The sequence below is a fragment of the Psammomys obesus genome, unplaced genomic scaffold (genome assembly GCF_907164565.1).
Source record: "Psammomys obesus unplaced genomic scaffold, mPsaObe1.curated_primary_1811, whole genome shotgun sequence".
Classification (NCBI taxonomy): Eukaryota; Metazoa; Chordata; class Mammalia; order Rodentia; family Muridae; genus Psammomys; species Psammomys obesus.
The window spans coordinates 6,254,245-6,279,186 of record NW_026596039.1 but is presented as its reverse complement, the minus strand read 5'-3'; the positions used below and the strand labels follow the sequence as shown (position 1 = coordinate 6,279,186).

Below are 24,942 nucleotides of genomic sequence, written 5' to 3'. Positions count from 1 at the left end.
GGGGCACAGCAAGGTTGCCTCCTCGCCTCACTTCCTGTCCGTCCTTCCTTGCAGTGAAGCCAGGGCTAACTCGAGCTAAGTAGCCTTTCCTCTTCTGGGTCAGAGACTCTGTGGCTGACAGTCAGTGTTTCACCTATAGTCCTACAGCACTGTTTACTGTCACAGGCTTGTTCGGACAGATGGATCTGAAAGGTATTTAACATCTCCTTATCCTACCTTGTGTGTAGAAGGGATTGTGTCAAAGCCCTCATCACGACGTGGCACGAAGAAGTGTTCTTAGGGAATAGAATTCCTCTGAATCTTTTTATAGATACCTTTCCCTGACCCCCAAAAGCAAAGGCGAGCTCCAGCCTTCTAGGGAGCTTGAGGGAAGGCTACAATATCCTGAGGCCGTAAGGTGTGTAGTGGTCCTAGAACACCATTTCTTTGGAATTGGCTGGGATGCCGCGTGTTTGGCTTGTGAGGTGGGGGCTGCTCGTGAGTGACAAGGTCTCATCCAGGTTGGCTTCAAACTCCTTTGCTAATGCGTCATCCTGTCTCGGCCTCCCAAGTAGCTAGGACTCCGGTGGGGCAGCAGCACACAGGGTGCCGCATATTTGGATGAGAGTCTTTTAACCGAATCTATTGCTAGTCCAGGACTATGGTGCCAGCTCCCTTCTCATTACCATCCTTTCTACACGTGCTCCACAGGCAAGAGCTGTTACTATGGAAATGTATTATTTTTAAAAACAGACTCAGCCCTGGGCTTGGGAAATATCTCGAGAACAAACCCACGCAAGCAAGGAGGTTGGGGGGGGGGGGTTGTTCCTGAATCCTAACTCCAAGGGGAAGGAGGAAGATGGTAGTGTTCCGGTCTCAACTTTTACCAGGTTTAGGCTAATTTTTCTCGTCGTTGATATCAGCTGCACTTTTGCCAGGCTCCTCTGTGTGGGACTGATACCTTACCCCCTCCTAGGAATAAGAATCAGAAGCTGCTGAGCCAAGAGGTGTTGTAAGTGGGTGGTGATTTCCACAGGGACCAACTCATTCTTAACCCCACAGGCGTCCAACCTGTAGAAATCAACGAAGATATAGGGGAAAGCTGGCGGCATCTCCGAGACGTGAAGCTCCCTTGCCTGGTACTGAAGGGGTGCGCCCAGATTTCAGGACGGGGCGGGCCGGTTAAAGACTCCGCCTGTTTCCATCCCGGAATCCTCTACGTGTGCAGCTTCAAGCCCCCGGTCCTTCTCTAGCTCAGGGCGCCGGCCTGGCTCGGCCCCGCCCGGCGAGGGCGCGGCTCCTTTAAGGGCGGGTGGGGGCGGGGCGCCGACGGTGTTGTCAGTGTCAGTTCTGCGCACGCAGCCCTCCCGGAGCCGGTGCCGGCCCGCGAGCCCCGGAGTCTCTGCAGCCTGGTCCCCGCCCGGGTCCGCGCCGTGGGAGGAGTCGGGTGCTGGCTGGGGACTAGCTGGGGTCACCGGCGGTGCTGGCGACCCGGATTCCCGGCCTCGGAGACTGAGCCCGGGCATCGCAGCCCCGGAGGACCCGCTCTCTCTCCGTGGCACCCACTGGTCCTGGGATCTCGGCGGCGCCGGAGAGCCCCGGAGCCCGCGCGCTCAGCCCCGGGGGAGCTCGCCCACGCCCCGCGGCCCGTCCGGGCCATGCTCCCCCGGGGCAGCGGCTGAGCCCTAGCCGGGACCCGAGCCCGCGGGAGCATGGATCCGGGCTGGGGGCAGCGGGACGTGGGCTGGGCGGCGCTTCTGGTCCTCTTCGCCGCCTCGCTGTTCACGGTGTTGGGCTGGCTGCTGCAGTATGCCCGGGGTTTGTGGCTGTCGCGCACCCGTGGGGGCCGAGACTCCCGACCATCCTCAGCCTCCGAGCCCGGGGGTTCGCTCCGCGAGCTGGGTGTGTGGCGTTCGCTGCTGCGTCTGCGGGCCACCCGGACCGGCGCCCCCGAGGAAGCCGGCGTCAGGGGCCTCCTGGCTTCGCTCTTTGCCTTCAAGTCTTTCCGGGAGAACTGGCAACGAGCTTGGGTGCGAGCCCTGAATGAGCAGGCCTGCAGGGACGGGGTGAGTCGCACGAAGCCCCCTGAGTCGTCCCTTCGGTTTTTGCCTTCTAGGGAAGAGCTTGCTCATTTTAGGAGGGCTAGATTAGGGCTGGGGATCAACTGGGGAACCGCGTAGCTTTCTCCCTCAAATCAGAGAAGAGCTTGCAGGTTAGACTGGGGCTTGTAGAAGTCCAGTTATGTACCAAATTTTCTATTTTTGTGGGCAATATACTCTGGTTCCAAACCCAGAACAAGTTACTGTTCTCATAGCAACGCTAATCCGTGTGCCTGAGGGCACTTCCGCCTAGACTAGGCTGGCTAGGCCAAGACAGACAGGTGCACCTGCAGAAGGAATTTGCCTGGTCCTCATGCCACCACACCCAGCTAAGATTTCGGGCTCCCAAACCCTGGTGGTCAAGTCAAGACCCCACGGTAACCGAATCATTTCTCCGTTTATCAATAATTTCACTACTACAGCCCACAACATACTCTCCTCCTCCAGGCTGGCCTGCAGCTGAAGGGAAAGGAGTTCAGTTAAAGGGCATATTGATAACCTATGTCCTTTCTAATAAATGAACTTGGGCTGCCCCTTGAGGGTCAGTCAAAAACCAGCTCAGCCTACCTCCGCCCATTGCACCACGGGCAGCTGGCCTCCCAGGAAGTGGGCAGGAAACAGTCATGAGACTGAGGTTGGGTGGAAGGCAGAGGTCTCCCTTTTCTGGACCATTTCCCTTCCCGCCCCGCAACCTCTCCTGGCCCTTGGTCTGTCAGTTTCTTGCTCAGATGCCTTTCTCTGTTTCCAGCCATCGTAAGTGCTTAGAAGCTTTGCCCAGAAACAGAAGTGACCCCAAGAAGTTGTTTCCTCTTCCCAGCTGGCCAGCTGACATCTGTCAGTTTACACACTGAACCTACTCCTCCAACCTGGCTCTTCCTGTACCTTGTCCCTGGGACAGCTGACTCAGCTGGACATTGCCCTCTCTTGCAGGGGGAGGAGAGATGTAGTTTTTAAGCATTCCTCTCCCCACTTCGGCATGGCTTTTGAAGAAGACAGCTACCATAGTGGGGAAGTTGTCTTCTGCTGGTTTGCCAGGAAAGTGAATGAACTCTGTGAGTTTGTTTTCTCTATCTCAAGCTTTGAGGACACATTGCCAGCCTAGTCTGTGTCCCCTCCTCAGTTCTCCCATCCTGCTCTCCACGGCTGTAGTAGCTCTTTTGATAGCTAAGCTAAGCCGATTTCTCCTCCCTAATACCTCTGCTGTCCACGTTAAGGAATTAACCAGGCCTGGGACCCCTGAGCCCTCCCTCTGAGCTTGCTTCTCTTCCCAGCATCAATCTTCTCAAGCAATGCTAAGTTAGTCTTCACTTCTAAGAATTTAGGTAGAATGATACCTTTGACCATTCACATCCTAGTTATTTGTGAAAAGGCTTAAGTCTTATTTCTCCATCTTATTATAGTAAATGACACAACCATTTCACCCTTAGCCCAGCCCTGCCTAGCTACAGCTAACAATGAACATGTCAATTTTTGTTGTTGTTTTTGTTATTTACCTTTATTTGTGATTAGAATGAAGGGTTTGATGGAGGGGTCAAGAGGAAAGCAGGGAGAACAGAGAGGTTCCTGGGATTTGAAGAGATAGCCAAGGTTCAAGGCAAGCTGGCCTCTGAGGTACTGTAGCTTCCAGGTTTTCAGTAGCCCCTAGAAGCTGCAGATACCTGGAGATAGTGGGGCTTGAGGGAATGCCTTCTGTCCTAAAGTCCTGAGCCAAGGAGGAGCCAGAGGCCAGCCTGTAGCTGAGGCCTCTGCAGTGCTAGAGTTCAGCCAGCAACTGAGCAGACCATCCCTGCAGGAGAAAGCTCCAGAGACTTGATCTTGTGCCCATATTACTTCCTCAGAGCTCCATCCAAATCGCCTTTGAGGAGGTACTCCAACTCCCACCCAGAGCCAGCATTAGTCGTGTGACCTGCGTAGACCAATCAGAGCGTACCATGGTAAGGGTTTGGTGGGCACTAACTGATAGGGCCAGGGTAGGCTGACCCCAAGGTTCCCTTTAGCCTGAGGGTTGGTTTGTGTGTGTGTGTGGGGGGGGGGGGTTGAGGCACACCCCTGGCCCTGGCTCTTCTGGAACTCACTCTGTAGACCAGGCTGACCTCAAACTCAGAGATTCACCTGCCTCTGCCTCCCAAGTGCTGGTGGTGTGCCACCACCACCAGGCTGAAGTTTTGGCTTTTATCTAATTCATTGAGAGGCTTGGGGCCCCCAAAAGGTATCATCATCCCAGGAGAACAGAAGTGGTCTACCGAACCATTGCAGGGCAGGGCAGGCAAAGGGAAGTGTCCCCACAATGCCCCACACCAAACCCTGTTTCAGGTGCTGCACTGCCAGCTCTCTGCTGAGGAGGTGCGCTTCCCCATCTCTGTGACCCAGCAGTCGCCCGCTGCCGTCTCCATGGAGACCTACCACGTCACTCTGACACTGCCACCAACACAGGTGTGGAGGGAAATGTGGGAAACTGAGTCCGGCTGAGGACAGTTGAAGTGGCCTGGCATTTTCTCTTTGGTTCCTCTCTGGGATGGAATTTGGGCTGGAAGTGTCCTGAGGAGTTAGCAGTGGGTCCTAGGAAGAATGGGACAGGTTATTCTAATCCTCTTGTTCTTGTCTCTAGTTGGAAGTCAGCCTGGAGGAAATCCCTGATGAGGGGCTGCTGGTGTCCTGGGCCTTCACTGACTGCCCAGATCTCAGCCTCACGGTGCTTCCTAAGCAGAGCAGGGAGGTAAGAAGGGGACAGGCAGAGGAGAGACTGAATTAGTGGTGGTGCAGCAAGAGCAGAGGCTCCACCCCTTCTCCTCTCTGCAGAGGGATGAGGAACAAGCAGAACTTTCAACAGTTGAGGAACTGGTCAAGGATGCTATTGTCAGCACTCAGCCCGCCATGATGGTCAACCTCAGGGCCTGCTCTGCCCCAGGAGGCCCGGTGAGTGGACACCCAAAGGGAAAGATTTGTATGTACGTCATCTCCAGGATACTATATCGGGATTGTTGCTCTTTTTACCTCCTTCTGCTCTTAGGTACCCAGTGAGAAGCCACCCATGATGTCTCAGGCCCAGCCATCCCTCCCCAGACCTACCCGATTATTCTTACGGCAGCTTAAAGCGTCTCACTTGGGAAGTGAGCTGGGAGGTAAGAATCCCATTGTCCCTGCCATAGGAACAAGCAGTCCCTTCACCAATTCCAAGGACATAGCTTCTTCGTTCCTTGGACTCTGTTTCTTCTGTCTGAGCATCCTCTAACTTCTGTTTCCTTACAGATACTGAGGAGCTGTGCTGTGCAGCTGAGCTCGACAACCCCATGCAACAGAAGTGGACCAAACCCATGAGGGCTGGTCCTGAGGTCGAATGGACAGAGGATCTGGCCCTGTAAGTCACACCCTGCTCCCAACCCCTGCTCCCATGGGCAGTCAGGATGAAGAGACCTTTCCAGGCTAGTCTCGGCATGAGTCAGCCAGCTCTGCTTTTAGTAGCCTTCAGTGTAGACCTCTATTGTATGCCAGGTCCTGAGAATACAGACAAGGAGTCAATACAGCCCTCCCTCTGGGTGGATCACAGGCCTGAAGCAGAGACACAAGATGTACCTAGGGAAGATGGGACAAGTGTGCCAGTTGCGTTTCATGCACAGAGCTTAGTGTGCTGGTGCATGCCTGTGATCCCAGCACTGAGGGAGGCAGATGCAGGAGGATCACTGTGAGTTCAAAGCCCGCTTGGTCTACAAAGTGAGTCCAGGACAGCCAAGACTACACAGAAAACCCTGTCTCGAAAAAAGAAAGAAAAAGAAAGAAAGATTCATGCACAGCATGCCATGGGAGTGCTTAGGTAGGGGAGATGAATTCTTATAATGGAATAAAGACCTGATGAGGCTTCATAGAAGAGATACATTTAAAATAAGATTTTATTTATTTATTTTATATGTGGGTGCTCTATCTGCATGTGCTCCTGCATGCCAGAAGGGGGCAGTAGAGGGTATAGATGGTTGTGAGCCACCATGTGGTTGCTGGGAATTGAACTCAGAACCTCTGGAGCAGCAGACAGTGCTCTCAACCTCTGAGCCATCTCTCCAGCCCGAAGAGATACATTTAAATCATACCTTCAAACAAGAGTAGCATTGCACTGGAGTGTGAGACTCTTCTTGACAGTGGGAACAGCTTGAAAAAACAGAGGGCAGCTTCAGACTGAGAGACACACCAGATGGAAGGGTGATGGGGATGTGAAAGCTGGCTAAGGAAAGTGGTTTCCACTCAGGATAGTCTGGAGTTGGTGCTGTCTTACCTACCCACATCTCTGTCTCTAGCCTTTGACTGACTCAAGGGTGGGTTCAGTTTGCTAGGCTCCTTCTTCCCTGACCGATCCATCCTCTTTGGGATTTCAGGGATCTGGGTCCCCAGAGCCGGGAGCTGATCCTCAAAGTGCTCAGGAGCAGCAGCTGTGGAGACGGTGAGTGTGGGGCAGAAGGGCACTTCAGAGTGGGTGCTAAGCATCTCCTGCCCATGGGCCCAGCTCACAGTGTTGCCCCTGTCTCCAGCTGAACTCCTTGGCCAAGCCACACTGCCTGTGGGCTCACCCTCTAGACCACTGTCACGAAGACAAGTCTGCCCACTAACTCCAGGGCCCGGGAAATCCCTGAGCCCAGCAGCCACCGTGACAGCAGAGGTAAGAAGGCAACCACCCTGGGAGATGGCTAGCCCTAGTCTGGGCAGTCTCTGAGATCCTGACTGCTTGGTCTCTCCTCACCATTTGGCAGCTGCACTATGAGCAGGGCTCCCCTCGGATTCTGGGCACGCCCACCTCTTCCACCCCTCGCCCCAGCATCACACCCACCAAGAAGATTGAGTTGGACCGGACCATCATGCCCGATGGCACCATTGTCACCACTGTCACCACCGTCCAGTCCCGGCCCCGTGTAGATGGCAAAATAGGTAAAAAGGAGTAGCTCTAGTCAGGGCCTTTGACTGTAACCCATTGCCTGACAAGGAAAGGGGAAGAAAGCCTGAAAGCCAGCACATCTTGTTCCTGATGTCCCATTCTGATCCATCTACTTTTTTCTCATCCTGTCTCTTAGACTTTCCCTTGCACCTCTCTGTTTTATCATCTGTCCGCTCACCCTTCAATCATTTGGGATCTTCTATCCTCTGCTCTTGTTCTAAGTTCCCTTTTATCTTTCCATGAGTCTCCTTCCTTCCTTGAATCTAGCCCCATTTGGCTAATTGCCCCACCTCTGCTCCCAACCCTGCAGTGGTCTGTGGGATCTTCTAGCAAACTCAGTGGCTTTTGTGGCATTTTTCTATTCCCAGTGGCCTTACATCACTTGTTCCATTTCTAGGGGTCCCAAGGCAATTTCTCTATCTCCAGGGGCCCCTAAACATTCTCCATATATGTTTGGTTATCTCCCTATACCCTCAAGTGGGCCCTGTGGCACTTTCCCGCACTGTCATTGGTTCCTGTAGCATCTTTGCATTTAGCATCTTCTTAATCACCCTTGTGATTAATCCTCCTTAATCATCTTTGCCCTCTGAGTCAACCCAAGTCTGTCTCTCAATAAAGATAGTAAGGGTGGGGCCATTCTAAAGCACCTCCCAGCTCACTGCCCCTTCCCCACCCAGCAGACTCCCCCTCCCGCTCCCCGTCCAAGGTGGAGGTGACTGAGAAGATGACAACTGTGCTGAGTGACAGCAGCGGCCCCAGCAATGCCTCCCACAGCAGCAGCCGTGAGTGGGGAAGGGGGACGAGTGAGCATGGTGGCCCTAATGCCCCTGTAGTCAAGAACTGCTTTGGGTGGTGCAAGAGGAGTTCAAATTCAAGAAGGAGCTGGGTAGAAGTCAAACCATCTATCCTCTGTCCCCCAGCAGGGGAGAGCCACCTTTCCAATGGCTTGGATCCAGTAGCAGAGACAGCAATTCGCCAGCTGACTGAGCCCAGTGGGCGGGCAGCCAAGAAGACACCCACCAAGCGCAGCACGCTCATCATCTCTGGTGTTTCCAAGGTAACAGAGCTCTGGGGAGAGAGCTAAGATGGGGAGAAGGCCCTCATGGGTCATTCTTGCCCATTAAAACCTGTCCCTCCTGGCAGGTGCCCATTGCTCAGGACGAGTTGGCATTGTCCTTGGGTTATGCAGCATCTCTGGAAGCCTCAGTGCAAGATGATTCGGGGACCAGTGGCGGTCCTTCGTCACCTCCATCAGACCCATCGGCCACATCCCCAGGACCCCCTGATGCTCTCTCCAGCCCCACAAGTGTCCAGGAAGCAGATGAGACGACACGTTCAGACATTTCTGAAAGGCCATCGGTAGATGACGTTGAGTCAGAAACAGGGTCTACTGGTGCCCTGGAGACCCGAAGCCTCAAGGATCACAAAGGTGGGGAGCAATGGACAAGTCATCCCCCTTTCTGATTTTTGAGAGAGCAGGACTGAGAGAGTCTAGCCTGGAACTAGCCCAGGCTAGCCTCAAACTTGCAATAATTCTTCTGCCTCAGTTTCCCAAGTGCTAAGTACTAGGCATGGGCCACCACACTCAGCTGTCTATTGCTTTTTCATATCATCATACCATAACCTCAGTTCTGCTGTATAGCTTGGGGACATGGTAGGCTCAGCTAACCATGTCTTCAAGGGTCAGGCAAACTCCAGGAAGACAGAAAACTTGGTGCCTCCATTCCTAGCTTGGATATAACAAACTGGAGCGACAGCAAAGGAAGTCACCATATTTCCCTTTTTTCCTAAACTAAAGGGGCTTGTTTTCTTTCACTTATTTTCGCTGTTTGCAGACAGGGTCTCCTGTAGTCCAGGCTGGCTCAAACTTGCTACATACCCAAAGTTGGCTTTAAATATGTGATCTTCAAACCTCCACCTCCCAATTATTAGGATTATAGGTATGCAACAACTTGCCCAGGCATTTAAAAAAATTATTACATTTACTTATTTATTTATTTATTTATTTTAGCGTGTGTGTGTGTGTGTGTGTGTGTGTGCGCGTGTACGCGTGTACGCGTGTACGCACATGCACACCCACCGCAGCACACAATCAGAAGACAACTTGCAGTAGTTGGTTCTGTTCTGCCACAATGTAGATACCAGGGACGGAGCCAAAGTTAGCAAACACTTTTACCTGTTGAGACATCTTTAACAATGTTGTTGTTGTTGTTTAATGTGTATGGGTGTTTTGCCTACATATATGTCTGTACATCACATGTGGGCCTGGTACCCAAGGAGGTTAAGAAGTTGTTGGATGCTGTGGAACTGGAGTTATAAACATTTATGAGCCATAGTGTGGATGCTGGGAGTCAAACCTTGGTCCTGTGGATGAGCAGCAAGTGCTCTTCACTACTAAACCATCTCTCCAGCCTCCTGCTGAGATAGTGTTAACTCCTGCTTAGTTTTTGTTTTTGTTTGTAGGTTTGTTTTTGTTTTGAGACAGGGTCTTATACTATATCCGATGTTGGCTGGAACTCGCTGGCTTTTTTTTTTTTTTCCTTCCCTCTGTGTATCCCCTGTGTCATGGGGAAATATAAGAAATTTTACTCCATGCCAGTTTTAAGATTAGTCCTTTGAAACTGGGTCATGGTGGCAAACACCATTTAATCCCATTTGTCTGGAGGCAGAGGCAGGCAGATCTCTATAAGTTCAAGGCCAGCCTGGTCTACAAAGCAGTCCAGGACATCCAGGGCATATTACACAGAGAAATCCTGTCTTGATGTATATATATATATATATATATATAGGCTTTTCGAGTCAGGGTTTCTCTGTGTAGCCTTGGCTGTTCTGGACTCACTTTGTAGACCAGGCTGGCCTCGAACTCACAGCAATCTGCCTGTGTCTGCCTCCCTGAGTGCTGGAATTACAGGCATGCGCCACCACGTCTGGCCTGTCTTAAAAAACAAAACAAAACAAAAAACCCAACCAAACAAAAAAGAGGCAGAGGCAGGTGGATCTGTGAGTTCAAAGCTAGCCTGGTTTACAGAATGAGTTTCAGGGTAGCAAAGAATACACAGTGAGGGACAGTCTCAAAAAGGAAGAAGATGATTATAAAGAAGAAGAAGAGGAGGAGAAGAAAAAGAAAGAAAAGAAAAAGATCCTTTCTCTGAGCCAGGCATGGTGCCAATACCTGTAATCCCAGAACTTGGGAAGCTGGAGCAGGATTTTGAGTTGAAGGCTAGTTTACAGGTTCACATACTGAGGCTGTCAAGGAAGGACGGAAGGAAAAAAGGAAGAAAGGAAATCATTCTCCCTCTGGCAGTGACTCAGGTTGCAGGAGCTTCTCTGACTTGAAAGGACACAGAATTTGCTGCCTTCATCTTCACCATTGACCAATAACCCTGTCGGCTGTGATCTATTTATGATTTAAAAGCAGGTGCAGTAGTCACACTTCAACCTCAATACTTGAGAGGCTGTGGCAAGAGGATGTCTGGGAGTTTAAGATCAGCCTGGATTCCGTAATGAGTTTAAGGCTAGCCTGGGCTACAAACCCAGATTCTACCTCAAACAAAACTAACAAGAAAGATTCTCAGCTGTGGCTTGCATCACTTCTTAAGATAAAGGACTTTTTCAATCCAACGCCTGCTGTGTGAGCACCGTCCTCTTGCTTATAGCTTCACCTCTTTGAGGTTCCTAGGCTCCCCGCTGCTCATACCCTGGAATGTGGTATGTTAACAACACCACCTTTCCTTTTATGATTTATGGGCTTTATGGAACACCCTCTGTGCAGCCTTTGTCTTTCCACGGGAAGGAGGCTCACTCCCAGAGCAGCAGTCTCTACCCTTGTTATTCCTCCTGGGGAAAGGGTCAGAGGCACGGGATCCCTCCCCTAGGACTTTGTTTCTTCCTTAAGAAGTGAAGCTCATGTGTGCTTCCACTGTCTTTCCTGAGAAAGGCAGGCATTGTGCAAGCCACCGCTTCTAGTCTTCATCCTCGGTGCTAACATCCTAAGTCTTTTCTCCACCCACGCCCCAGTCCTCTCCCCCTCCATCTGCCTCAGTTTCCCTTCTTCTCCACAGTGAGTTTCCTGCGCAGTGGCACCAAGCTCATCTTCCGCCGGAGGCCCCGACAGAAGGAAGCTGGACTGAGCCAGTCGCACGATGACCTGTCCAACACGACCGCCACGCCTAGCGTGCGGAAGAAGGCTGGCAGCTTTTCTCGTCGCCTTATCAAGCGTTTTTCCTTCAAATCCAAACCCAAGGCCAACGGCAACCCCAGTCCCCAGCTCTGAGAGCCCTCCTGAACTAGGAGAGGACAAGAGTTCTCTCTCAGTCAGTTCCCCACATCTCCTTCTTTACCCCTTCCTGGATTCCCAGTGCTGGGGCCAGGAAAGCCCTCGGGTTCTTAGAAGCCCCGGCACTCTGGGCTGTGGGGTAAGTTAGAAGGGTGTTTGACATGGGTAGCATTGAGAGGTGGCACTTGTCACTGTGGACATAGAAGAGAGTTTGGCAGCTGGGAGTAAGGGGCAGGTTCTGTCTTGGCATGTGTGGACATTCTTCAGAAGCCTGTGCCCTCTGCTGGTACTGCCCCCAGAGAGGAGCCCCGGGGCACTCGTCTCCTCAGCAGACCCTTCTCCCTTATTTATTCTCTTTTCTATTTATATGTGTGGTCTAGGATCCTTGGCAAACAGATGGTAGAGGGCATCTCTCCCAGGTGACCCTTTTCTGTCCCAGGAGGGTAAGGCAATTCCAAGGAGGGGTTTCTACACTTCCCTTGGGGGTCCCCACTTAGACCAGCACCAGTGTCTGCATTTGGAAGACATTGGCAGATCATAGGAAGCCGGGTTACTGCCCGGGATGGGGGGCAGGTACTCCCCACCTCCCTACCTCCCACACCGATCCTCTTCTCTCCTTTCCCTTTATTACCATTTTGTACTTGATGCCTTCTCCATGAGCAGTGGCTCAGTTGGAATGAAGGAGCCAGGAAGCTGGTAGGAAGCCTTCCTAGAGAGAGAGCTTTAGGAGCTTTAAAGACAGTATGATCATAGAGCAAGGTTGCACCTCTGTATGTTGGGGGATGATGATGTCCATTGCTGTGTGATGGCTTGGAATTTAATTTATTTAATTAAAATCAAATTGGAGTTTATACACGGGAACTGTTGGTTATACTTTGAAAAGCAAACGGGCCGAGAGGTTGTGGTGTTGCTAGAGTAGGAGGCTCGCTGAGGGAGAGCCAGGCAGTCAGATGGGATCGATGCTCCTGAACCCAAGAACACATGTAGTAGAGAGGTTTGAGTGACAACACTCTGAAAAGTCAAGTTGCTGCAAAAAAGCCAATCAGCAAGTAGTTCACTTGTCTTCACCCCCTCCCCCAGTGGAAAAAATAATAATAAAAAGGCAAGGAAAAGACATGACTGCACGTAGGTATGGTGGAGGAGAAAGTTTATTATAGATAGGTGGGAGAGCAGAGCCAGAGGCAGACACATCTGGGAGAGTCCAGAGCGATCATAAACCTGAACCACGTGGAGAGAGGGGAGCCAAGTACAGCAGCTAAGAGGCTAAAGGAAAAGGCTGAGAGTGCAGGTAACCAGAATGTCTGGATTATACAGGGAAGAGCAGCCCATCCCCCTGGAAAGTGCAGAGTATAGGGTGGGGTATGCCAGCCATACCCTGTAACAGGTAGGGACTGAGGGTTGCTGGGAAAGCCTGGAGGCCAAGTCTGCTTTGATAGCTACTTGTTCCTGGTTTGAAACTTAGGGGCAGTCATGTGGTGATGCACACCTTTATCCCAGCACTTGGGAGGCAGAGGCAGGCGAGTTTGAGCTTAGCCTGGTCTACAGAGTGAGTTCTGGGACAGCCAAGCCTACACAGAGAAACCCTGTCTTGGAAATGTGGGCTTTGTTTATTTAATTATTGAGTCAGAGTCTCACTGTTTGCCTGGCTACCTCCAATTTACAGAGATCCACTGGCTTCTGCCGCCCACCCCCATACCATAAATCTAGTGCTAGAGTTAAATGCATAGCTCACCACATCCTGATACTAAAATCTGGAAACATAGATCCATAACACACTGAGATCCCTGCTCTGAAAAGTGTTTGAGTTCACACAGCTCTGTGACAAGTGTTTCTTCATGAAATTACTAAAAGGCTAGGAACCATTTTCAGTGCTGTAAATCTGAGTTAAAATGAGGGTTAGCATTTCATGAAGTAGTGCTAGAGTTAGGATTTTGTTGTTGTGTTTTTGTTTTTCAAGACAGGGTTTTTCAGAGCCCTGGGTGTCCTGGACTTGATTTGTAGACCAGGCTGTCTTTGAACCACAGAGAACCTCCTGAGTGCTGGGATTAAAGGCATGTGTCACCATGCCCAGCAGAATTATGAATTTCCAAATGAATAAGGTTGATAAAATAACTGGGTATAGTGACACATGCCTTTATTCCCAGAACTCTGAAAACAAGGCAGGGTTCAGCCAGAAAGAATACTTGCTCCCTTTGCAGAGGACCCAAGCTCACATGGCAGTTCATAATCATCTGCAACTCTGTTTCGTCTGAATCTGATGCCTCTCCTGGTACCAGGCTACACATGATACACATAAGTTTAGTCAAAACACTTGTAAAGTTTGTTTTTAACTTTTGAGATGGTACGGAAGAAGCATCTCAGTGTTTAAGAGTACTAAGTCCTCTTGAAGAGGACCTGGTTTGGTTCCTAGCACCCACATGGCAGCTCACAAGATCCAATGCCCTCTTTTGGCGTCTGCAGGCATGGCACACACATGCTGTGCCTACATACAGGCAGGCAAACACTCATAGACATTAAGGAAATAAATCTTAGCTAGTTGTAGAGGCGCACACCTTTAATCCCAGCACTTGGAAGGCAGAGGCAGGCAGATCTCTGTGAGTCTGAGGCGAGCCTGATCTACATGGGATTATAGGAGTGAAGCATCGTGACTACAGCTGCTTTGTTTTTTGAGATAATGTCTCTCTAGGTTGCTTTGGGATCTTCCTGCCTCCCCAGTAGCAGAAGATTTGGGATTACAGGCCTGTGAACCCTGGCTCAACGTGACCTGTTTTTATGTTGTCTTTAAATTTTTGTTTCTCCCTGCAGTAGACCAGGGAGAAATTTGTAGACCAGTATGGCCTTGAACTCATGGAGATCCGCCTGCCTCTGCCTCCCAAATGCCGGGATTAAAGATGTGTGCCACCACGCCCGGCCAGTTGTCTTTGAACTTATTTATGTAGGACAGTAAAAAAAATATTTTGGAGACAGTGTCTGATAGCCCAGGCTGTCTTGGAACTTACTCTACAGTACCCCTCCCAGAAACTGACCTCAAATTCATGATCTTCCTGCATCCCCGGTGCTGGGGTTACACGTGAGTACGCACCAAGCTTAATTTGGTGCTTGGCTTATTTTGCTTTGTTTTTGTTTTCTGAGGTGAGGTCTCACTGAGTAACCCTGGTGGCCTGGAACTCAAGAGGTCCATCTGCTGCTGCCTCCGGAGTGCTGGGAGTCAAGTTATGTGCACCAACCGCCTGGCAATTTTAAATACTTTCTGAGCTTACCTCACTGGACTATGAGACTGTGACTGGTTTATAAAACAGACACAACTGTTCTTCCTCACTGATGTAGAGACGGAAATGTCTCCATTGAAAACACAAGAGTGGCTCGAAAGTCAGTTACATAATTGGAAAGGGAATAGGGAGACTTATTTAGGGGAAGAGAAGCGCAGACCTTGAGAGGTCAAAGAAGGCACAGTGCGGTAGGGAAACTGAAATTCGCGGCTGAGGTTCAGGAAATGAGGCCGAAGACTCAAAATAGGATTTGTTGTACGCAGGACCCAGGTGTTGGAGTTCGGAAATACTCCGTTTTCTTTGGGGCCTCTGTACTGGCGGGAACAGAATGCTTCTGAGTATTTTACACAGAATGGTGCCTCGATCAGGTCTGTTTTCGTTAAAGATGAGTTCGCTGAGCTCTGTGGCAGATGCCTTGTAGGAAAGTGAGCACTGGGACGGGTCAAACGAGTGTGGAGTTCTGGGATGAATGTCATTCATGGACTAGAATGGAAGAAGATGAATGTAGGTGATCATGTGTTTAGGAAAGTAGAATCTTGGGCTGCGACTGAGTGGCTGCTGGGGTAAAGCGCTTGTCTAGCAAGTAGAAAGAAACCCTTGACCGAATTCCGCAGCACCACATAATCGTGGTGAGGCGGAAGAATCTATAATCTCAGCATGCGGTGCTAGAGCAGATGGATCTGAAGGTTGAGGTCACCGGGCAAATGTGCTGGTCTATGCCTTTATTACCCACACTTGGGTGGCAAATGCGGGTGTACTTCCGTGAGTTCAAGGTCAGCCTGGGGTAGCTGGACTTCTGTGAGTTCAAGGTCAGCCTGGGGTACGTAGAAAACCAAGAAAATCACAGATGGATCTGATACCCCGCGTAGAGGGACCACCTACCCGGCTAACTGAAACACAGAAGCCGTGAGAACGAAGACAACCGGGTCTAACCTAGGCGCATGCCCAGTAGATGGTGGGCGCGGAGTCTGCGCAGTAGAGGGCATCCGAGCCTCAGCGCTTCCGGCCTGCGCACTGCCTAGAGCAGCCCCAACCCCCCTTTGCGGGTGACGCTAACTTTTCCCACATCCTTTCGGCCCTCACTCTACCCGGCGGGAAACGGAGCCCTCTGCCGTGCCGTTCCCGCCTCTTCCGTGTTTTGGTGCGCACGGGTTCCGCCAGACGCAGCGGCCATTGGCTGCTGGTCGAGTGGAGAGTGGCGATTGGCTGTCGCTGGCCGTCGCTCAAACTCTTGTGGGTGTATGGTGTGAGGTGGGTGGGGCGCCGGGAGGCCCCGCGGCGCTGGCAGGTGAGTGGGGTCGCGGAGCCCCGGCGGCGTGACGGCTGGGCCGCTCCCCGGAGCCTTTGGAAGGCCAGGCGTCCCGGAGGGCCTTGGCGAGGCGTCGGGGCCGGCCCTGCGCCTCCGCGCCCTCGGCCTGCGGGTCGCTGCGGCTGGACTCGGTCGGCGCCGCGCTTGGCGACGCGGATCCTGGGAAGCCCGTCGGGCTGGGCGCCGCCGAACGGTCTCCTTCCTCCTTGGAGTTCCAGCCACCCTCCGAAGCTTGGGCCCGGCCTCAGCCCCTAGGCGAGCCTGCCCACGGGCCTTTTTGTGTCCAGGTCGCCCTCGTCGCGCGCTTTGTTTTCCCTACCGCGTTCAGCCGTCAGATCCTCGTCTGTGAGTCCTTGTTCAGGACCTGGGCCTTTCTTTTTCTCTATTGTGGCTCAGAGTTCACTGGAGCCCAGCAATACGCTGTACTCTCTTAATATTTGTTGATGGGATCGTTTGGTACTGTTACTGCTGATGAAGTGTTAGGTAGGGATCCTGGGGTTGGATGCCGCCCATCACCGGGTTAGCGCTAAGAAACAAGGATACGTTTAGCTGTGCTTCATTGAGCCCTAGTAGTGCGTTAAGATCACAAAACTAAGGAGTTTCTTTTTCCTTTTCCATCGTCTGATTCTCTCTTCAGACAGATACATACAATATGTTGTGCATAGTAGCTTCTTTTTTGAGACCTTACTTTGTAACTCTGGCTGGCCCGAAACTCTCAAGTGATCTGCCTCAAAGGCCAGCACCCCCCCCCCCCAACCTTTTTTCCGAGACCTGAACGTTTAACTTTGTTCTCATTTTTATTTAAAACAAATACTTATGTTCTCAAGAATATTTAGAAGCCAAGTGCTGTAATCTTAGTATTCTGGGAGACACAGAAAAACCCTGTTGAGGGTGTGTGTGTGTGGCAATTTAGCAAAGTACAGATGATGAAGGTAGAGCATAAACAGGGTTCCTACATTCAAATGGAATCTTTTTGTTTGTTTTGTTTTAAGACAGGGTTTCTCTGTGTGGCCTTGGCTATTCCGGACTCACTTTCTAGACCCGGCTGGCTTTTGAATTCACATATATCCGCCTGCCTCTGACTCCCAGAGTACTAGGATTAAAGGTGTATGACATCGCTCCCAGCTTCAAATGGAATCTTCATTTTAACATTAAATGAGTGGTGGGATCAAGCATTGAGTAGGCAAAGCAAAGACAGAATGTATGGCATTGAAAGCCTGGCAAGAGATTTGGTAACATAATTCAGTAAGGTCAAAGGTTCTGGATCATATGTAGGCTATATGAAATAATATGAACTTTGGTTTCAGCCTAACCTGACCATCATTAGATGGCCTTGCATAAATTTTTGTCAGCTTCAGGTTATCCATAAATGAGGTTTAAATGGTGCCTGCTTCATCGAGTAGTGTCATCAGTTACATGATGCAAATAAAATGCTTAATATGAGACTAGAGGGGTGGCTCAGTCAGTCAAGTACATGCTTCAGAAACATCAGGAGGCCATAAGTTTGATCTCCAGAACGCAAATTTTAAAACAAAGTTCAATTTTCAGGTGTAGTGGCTCAGACATTTAATACTAGCATTCATCTAGGATTTGATGACCTAACATTTAACGTAGGCAGAGACAGCTGGGTCAAGGTAGACTCTGCTGTAAAAAGGCCGGTGTATCTCTGGAAGTAGAGACAGGAGGATCCTTGGAGCTCACTGGTTAGCCAGTCTAGCCTACCTGGTGAGCTCCAGGCCAACAAGAAACTATATTAAAAGTAAAGAAACAAAACCTTCAGCTAGGCAGTGGTGGCACACGCCTTTAATCCCAGCACAGCAGAACAGGGGGACCTCTGAGTTTGAGACAGCCTGGTCTATAGAGTGAGTTCCAGGATAGCCAGGGCTACACAGAGAAACCCTGTCTTGTAAAACAAAACAACAAAAAACCCTCAAATGGTTGATTCTTGAGGAATCACACAGGCCCACTTTCAAACACACACATGCACAGTGCTTACTATGGCTGGGTTTGTTGGCACAAACCTGTAATCCCAGCTATTTGGGAGTCTGAGGCAGGAGGATTTCAGAGTGTATTTAAGGTCAACCTCGGCCACTTAGGAAAAATCCTGTCCCAAATTATAAGGTCCTAGGTTCAATCCTCAGTACCAAAAATACTCAGAACAATGGTATTTTTTGAGTGTTTTTTTTTTTTTTTTTGAAGTAATGTGACATTCGATGTATTTGTTATAAATTAGGTCATGCTTGCCCCAGCAGGAATCCAAGGTGGAAAAGCGGTCACATGGCCGTGGGGACATGGCAAGGTAGCCTAGGGCAGGGTCACAGGTATGGCTGGTCCTTAGACAGCTCCTACCTCTTTATGGGAGGAGCAGGTGTCACTGCCATCTTCTCAGTGACTGCCACAGCAGAGCTCTCAGCTGTCTTGCCTGACACCAAGACCTTTTGTGAAGACATGATGATTGAGGGAGGCACAACTTCCCGGCGACCATCAGGAGTACAGTAGTAATTGTTGGACAGCTTGTGACTGGGGCCCACAGGGAGATTAGGAGGTGGCTGGGTCCCCAGTTGCCCAATTCCGCAGCTTCTGGATAATTCGAGTAGCGGACTCCATGTGTCTTCCCCTCCGAAGAACGGAGTTTTTTTGTTTTGTTTTGTTTTGTTTTTTTAAACTTGCTTATTTTTAATTTCTATGCAATGGGGTTTTGCCTGAACATATGTCTGTGTGAGGGTGTTAGATCCTCTGGAACAGGAGTTATAGTTGTGAGCTGCCATGTGGACTGGCAGTTGAACCCAGGGCCTCTTTTAATCACCAGTGCTTTTAATCACCGAGCCATCTTTGTAGCCCCATGAAATTTATTTTTACTTTAATGTGTGTGGGGGTGTCTTACCTGCATGAGTTGTCTACATCACATGACTGTAACACCTTCAGAGGGCAGAAGAAGGGGGTCGCCTCCTCTGGATCTAGACTTCTATATAGATGGATGGTTGTGAGCAGCCATATGGTTGTTAGGAATCTAAACAGGTCCCCCTAGAAGACCATGCAGGGCTGTTAATCTGAACCATCTTTCCATCCCCAACAAAATAATACTGTATCTGACATAGAGTAAGCGTGAAGTTCAGAACAAAAAGTTTTGTTATCCCCATTTTGGCAGAGGCCTCACAACTAGTGGGTGGTAGGTGGTGGAATCTGGGTTTTAACCCTAGTGCCTCTCTTTGAAGCTGAGCATTGTTCCATCTCCCATGGGAATATGCTCTGACGCTATATGAGAAAATGTCTGTTAAAGTCTTTAGCTTAGTGCTTGGCACATGCTCAGTATTGTTTTCTCTTCTCAGGAAATCAGACAGCCCCTAGGGCTTGAGAAACTGCTGGCCCATCCTTACAAAAAAAAAAGCACAAGATACTGAAAAGTACCTGCTACCCTCGGCAGGCTGCCTGCTAGTCCCTTTGCCTCCAGCAGCCTGGGATACAATCTTACAGCTCTAGATTTCTTCTTCTGAGATAAAGGCCATGTCACCTCCTGGAAAAGTTGCCCGGAAAGAGAATCTGGGGCTCCAGTGTGAGTGGGGGTCCTGCTCTTTTGTGTGCTCAGCCATGGAGGAGTTCTTTGAGCACGTCACTCAGCACCTGCAACAGCACATGCATGGCTCTAAGGAGGAAGAAGAGGAAGAGGACCCACTTGGTAAGGAAAGTGGAAAGAGCTCAAGAGCAGGCGGGAAATCCAGCTCCTTGAGAAAAGGAGGACAGCTCCTTGTCTATTTTGAGACAGGGTCTGGCTGTCCAGGAACTCATCTTGTAGACCAGGCTGGCCTCGAACTCTCAGGTCCACCTGCTTCTCCCTCCTGAGTGCTGGGCTTAAAGGCTCTGTGTAACACTTGTTGGTGCCACATACCTGACCCCATATCCCTTGCCACTAGTTGCAGTTCTGTAGATATGGTTACTTAATCTCTGACTGAAAGCTAGGTGAGGACAAGGACTGGGACTCCTGCCTCCTTGTTATATCCGAAATACCCGACTCGGTTGAAAGTCATTAAGTACTGTTACATGGTGGATAAAATCCTGTTCATCCTTGGTCAGAGTCCTGCTTAATGTTTGAGATGGAAAGCGAACTGAGCTTGGCAAATGTCAGACCATTCCTTCTAAACCTTTCTGCAGAGGAAGAATTCTCCTGCTTATGGCAGGAGTGTGGCTTTTGCTGTCTGGACAGTTCTGCCGACCTCACCCGCCATGTCTACTTCCACTGCTACCACACCAAGCTGAAACAGTGGGGACTGCAAGCCCTGCAAAACCAGGCTGACCTCAGCCCCTGCATTTTGGACTTCCAGAGCCGGAACGTCATCCCTGACATCCCTGACCATTTCCTGTGTCTATGGGAACAGTGCGAGGTTAGCAGATAGTGCCAGAAATAGGGGTGGAGGAAGCTGGGGATCATGACTCAAGATACTTTGGCTCTTTCCAGGGTGCCTTATATTTATGAGACTCCTGCTAGTATCCCTCCTCTATTCTTGTGTAACTCCTTTGTCTTAAAACTTCCCCATTCCCACAAGTTAATTTGAGGAGAGCAAGAAACCCCCTCTTGACGTGGGTGAGAGTCCCTCTAACCACTCTTAGTCCTTACCCCAAGTTGCCCCGGCACAGAGTACCTTCGACAATCCTGAGTGGTTCTATCGGCACGTGGATGCGCACAGCCTGTGCTGTGAATACCAAGCTGTCAGCAAGGACAACCATGTGGTGCAGTGTGGCTGGAAAGGTAGGGCAACCCCTCTGCTCTGGCCTCTGTTTGAAACTCTGTAGGTGTTAGGGTCTAGAGGAGCCAGGGATGGGTGGGATCAATCCTGCAAGACAACGTAGACTACTGGCTGGAGAAATTTGGGGTGCCAGAGCCAAGCTGGGGAGGGAGATTTAAGGATGGGACATAATCAGATCTTCCTTCCTAGGCTGTACGTGTACCTTCAAGGATCGGTGTAAGCTTCGAGAACACCTCCGCAGCCACACCCAGGAGAAGGTAGTGGCTTGTCCCACCTGTGGGGGCATGTTTGCCAACAACACCAAGTTCTTAGATCACATCCGTCGCCAGACCTCATTGGATCGTAAGCAGTTGGAAAGAAGTGGGAGAGTGTGGGATATCCTACTTAAAGTGAAGAAGGGGCTATCTTCCCAGGGGAGGTGGCTGCTGAAGAGATCTGTACCAGGCTCTTTTCCCCTTCTGGGAGCAGGAGCCTCCCTAGACTTAGACATTGTTCAGCACTTACTGTTTTTGGCATCAGTTATCTCAGGAATCCTCACAACAGCCCCATGAGGTAGGCTTCTTATTCCCCTTTTTACAGATGAGGAAACTGAGGCTCAGAGAGCTTAAATCACTTACCTGAGATCACACAGCTAGTAAGTGATAAAAGCTGGGTTTAACTCAGGTCTGGACTCCAAATCCCATCTGTAGCTTCCCTTTGCTCCTTGGGTGGTTCCCTTCTGTCTGGGATGGTCCCCCTCTTCTCTGCCCTTTACTGTTCTCCAGTTCCTTTGTTCTGCCCACTCTACTGCAGAGCAGCGTTTCCAGTGCTCCCACTGTTCCAAGAGATTTGCTACAGAGAGGCTGCTTCGAGACCACATGCGGAACCACGGTGAGTGGCCTGTGCCCAAGCCTTCCAACCCTCCCTCGAGGTCCGTGAGTCCCATCAAGATCACTGTCTCTTCTCTGCTCCTCAGTGAATCACTATAAATGCCCTCTGTGTGACATGACCTGCCCACTGCCTTCCTCCCTCCGAAATCACATGCGCTTTCGACACAGTGAGGACCGTCCCTTTAAATGTGACTGTTGTGACTACAGGTAAGGGGACCCGGGGGTCAAAATACAGGACTCAAGTGTTAGGGTTCCCTGTTTCCTCCAACCCCTCCTTATTTCTCCTGGCAGCTGCAAGAATCTGATTGACCTCCGGAAGCACTTGGACACCCACAGCAAGGAGTCAGCCTACAGGTGTGACTTCGAGAACTGCAGCTTCAGTGCCCGATCCCTCAGCTCTATCAAGTCCCATCACCGCAAAGTGCATGAAGTGAGTGGCCGCTGGGGAAGGCTTAGCTTAGCAGGTGTGTGAGTGAGAAGCTGACCTCGTTTCCTCCTTCCATCTCATCAGGGAGACTCAGAGCCAAGGTACAAATGTCATGTCTGTGACAAATGCTTCACACGTGGCAACAACCTCACTGTGCACCTTCGCAAGAAGCACCAATTCAAGTGGCCCTCGGGGCACCCTCGTTTTCGGTGCGTCTGGATTTACACACTTCTTTGCTTTTTGTTTATTATTGTGTGTATATGGTTGGGGGGTACCAATGCGCCTATAGAGGTTGGGGACACAACTTGTGGAATTGTTTCTCTCTTACTTTTATGTGGCTTTCAGGTATTGAACTCAGATCATCATGCATGGCCATTTCACCAGCCTGATGGAATTTTTAAAAAGGAAAAAAAAAAAAAAACCTTTGAATTTATGGTACTTTGATACCTACCATCTGTGTTTAGTCTCAACCTTAAAAATGGTGGAGCAAATACTGTTATTTGTTTGGTTTTCATCTTGTTTGTTTGTTTGTTGTGAGGACAGAATCTCCATACAGTCTTGGCTGGGCTAGAGCCTATTATGTAGAACGGGCTGGCCTTGAACTCACAGAGATCCATCCACCTCTATCTCTGCCTCTACCTCTGCCTCTTACGAGATTAAAGGCGTTTGTCACTATGCAAGGCTGTGACTTTTCTAATGCAAAGGTAGTTTCAGACTTTACAAGTAGTGCCAAAAGTCCTGTAGCCAGAGCCAGAATTAAGGCTGAGGGTCCTGACCTTCAGCTCCACAACCCTCATAAACTTCGACACAGCCATTATAGGGCCCATTAGTCTCTATTGGGTTGGGCTTCTGCATTAGTTTTTCCATTTTGAGTCCTCTCCTCTGAGCCTTTCTTCTACAGAAGAAGACTGCGCTCTCAGTCCTAACTATAACCCTGTGCCTCAGAGATAGGCTGGGGTTGTGGGACCGCAAAGGGATCTGGAGTAGAGGTGGGTTGAGAAATCACCCAGAGATTCTTCTACATATTCCTTGGGGAAAAAAAAAAAACAAAACCCACCTTATTTATTTATTTATTTATTTATTTATTTATTTATTTATTTATTTATTTATTTAAATCTTCAGTTCTATCACACAGAATCCTAAGCCTTAGGTACCCTATTTGTATCTTCAACCTGTCTTTAGGCCATTTCTTCATCCTCTACTGTCTGCTGCCTTCTTCTGCAGGTACAAGGAGCATGAAGATGGCTACATGCGGCTACAGTTAGTTCGCTATGAGAGTGTGGAGCTGACACAGCAGTTACTGCAGCAGCTACAAGAAGGATCAGATCCAGGGTTGGCACTGAATGAGAACAGCCTGCAGGGCATTGTTCTAGAAACAGTGCTGGGGTCCCCAGGACCTGAGGAAGAGACAGAAGAGGAAGGTGGGGTTGTTGAGGGGACAACCCTCTCAGCTTCTCAGGGCAACCCCATTCATATGGTCGGTCAGACGGACACCCAGGGCCAGCGAGACATTGTCTACTATGTGCTGTCCGAAGCTCCTGGAGAGCCCCCGCCAGTCTCTGAGCCACCCTTGAGGGAGATGGAAAACCTCCAAGGAATACCTGAGGATCCAGGGGTCCAGATGGGCTAAGGCGGCAGAGCCTCACCACTCCTACTCCAGGTCTTGGAGTTTGAGCCAGGCAGGAAGCAGTGCCCCAATGGGCAGCATTTGTTCTTGTATGCCTTCAGATGTGGTGCTGAGAACAGTGTCCCCTCTGACTCAGGCAGCATCATTCTATAGACTGAGTAATTTCGTTTCCCCCTATACTGCTCTTTGTGGGGAACCTGTGGAGTTGGATTGATTGAGGAAATCCTACATGTGTTCTCATTAGAGGATCTGTTTCCAGGCTTAAGCATACTCCCTTGCCATGCTAGACAGTGAGTAAATGTTTAGTCCACGTCCATTCCTATCTCCAGGGGTCTGTTGGCCAGGGGATGAGTGACTGTGCTGTACAAGGGCCATTTCCTCACTGAGAACCAGGTGCCATTTCTCTCAAGGTTTCCTTTTACATTCCAGGGACACTTGTTATCTTCAGGGACAGGATTGGAGACACTGTATATGTGTGACAGTTGTGTTTTTAGTAATAAAAGAAGCACTTGAGCTGTTATTAGAGGTTGTCTGTTTCTTCCAGGGCATCTACCAGCTCTGTGGAAGGAGGCCCCAGGTACTTGGCTGTTAGCAAATGCCAGCAGTATTACGGAATGGATATAAATGATACGAGGACTGCGCTCTCAGTCCTAACTATAACCCTGTGCCTCAGAGATAGGCTGGGGTTGTGGGACCGCAAAGGAATCTGGAGTAGAGGTGGGTTGAGAAATCACCCAGAGAATGCCAAGTACTCAAGGGCCAGGAATCAAGCTCTAGAAAGTTGTGTATCTATACACTTTTCTAGAGAGTGGATGTATTTTGACTAGATTTTTTTAAAAAATCATACACATGTTTATTGCATGTTCATTTTTATTTTGTGTGTATGAGTATTTTGCCTGCATATATGTGGTGTGCAGGGACCATGGAGGTCAAAAGAGGGTGACCAGTCCTCTGGAACTGAAGCTGCAGACAGCTGTGAGCTACCATGTGAGTTCTGGGAACTGAATCTGGGTCTCTGTAAGAGCAACAAGTGTTCTTAACTGCTTAGCAGTCTTGCCCCTTTCATTGAGTTCTTTAAGAAGGTGAAATTCCTCAAAATTAGAACCATTCTTTTTTTTTTTTCAATTAATAAAGAATTAGACAGCTGGATGGTGGTGGTACATGGGTTTATTTCCAGCACTCGGAAGGCAGAGGCTGGTGGATCTTTGAATTCAAGGTCAGCCTGGTCTACAGAGTGAGTTCCAGGACAGCCAGGGCTGCACAGAAATCCTGTCTCAGAAACTAAAGAAAAAAAAATGTATATTATGTGAGTATGGCTATCTGTAGGTAGGAGTTATGTGCTAACTCACTTACTGGCCAGTAAGCTGCGGGAATTTGCCTTCTCTGCCACTGCCCATCACTAGGTTACTGACACACCACCCTGTGTA

General features: G+C 50.0%; 2 protein-coding genes and 1 pseudogene across 6 annotated transcripts; 2 read left to right on the top strand and 1 right to left on the bottom strand.

The window, feature by feature from the left end:
* The first annotated feature begins 1,274 nt into the window (after positions 1-1,274).
* C2cd2l (C2CD2 like) lies at positions 1,275-12,123 on the top strand. Of its 4 annotated transcripts, none has more exons than XM_055622103.1 (14): positions 1,275-2,045; positions 3,917-4,012; positions 4,392-4,511; positions 4,687-4,794; positions 4,878-4,994; positions 5,089-5,200; positions 5,328-5,436; positions 6,443-6,507; positions 6,596-6,723; positions 6,815-6,989; positions 7,677-7,778; positions 7,917-8,053; positions 8,140-8,425; positions 11,058-12,123. In XM_055622103.1, the coding sequence occupies exons 1-14, from the start codon at positions 1,692-1,694 to the stop codon at positions 11,267-11,269; spliced, it is 2,121 nt and encodes a 706-aa protein (XP_055478078.1). In that variant the 5' UTR covers positions 1,275-1,691; the 3' UTR covers positions 11,270-12,123. The 4 variants fall into 4 exon arrangements, with proteins under 4 accessions (XP_055478078.1, XP_055478080.1, XP_055478079.1 ...); XM_055622105.1 differs by having other exon boundaries at positions 1,276-2,045; positions 7,920-8,053; XM_055622104.1 differs by having other exon boundaries at positions 1,276-2,045; positions 7,674-7,778; positions 7,920-8,053.
* A 3,672-nt stretch (positions 12,124-15,795) lies between these two features.
* On the top strand, positions 15,796-24,035 carry Hinfp (histone H4 transcription factor). Of its 2 annotated transcripts, none has more exons than XM_055622263.1 (10): positions 15,796-15,829; positions 19,180-19,526; positions 20,000-20,229; positions 20,483-20,594; positions 20,782-20,934; positions 21,385-21,462; positions 21,548-21,668; positions 21,753-21,891; positions 21,973-22,097; positions 23,113-24,035. In XM_055622263.1, the coding sequence occupies exons 2-10, from the start codon at positions 19,355-19,357 to the stop codon at positions 23,516-23,518; spliced, it is 1,536 nt and encodes a 511-aa protein (XP_055478238.1). In that variant the 5' UTR covers positions 15,796-15,829; positions 19,180-19,354; the 3' UTR covers positions 23,519-24,035. The 2 variants fall into 2 exon arrangements, with proteins under 2 accessions (XP_055478238.1, XP_055478237.1); XM_055622262.1 differs by lacking the exon at positions 15,796-15,829 and adding an exon at positions 15,840-16,195.
* On the bottom strand, positions 18,137-18,463 carry LOC129687711 (NADH dehydrogenase [ubiquinone] 1 alpha subcomplex subunit 7-like; annotated as a pseudogene).
* Positions 24,036-24,942: the final 907 nt, after the last annotated feature.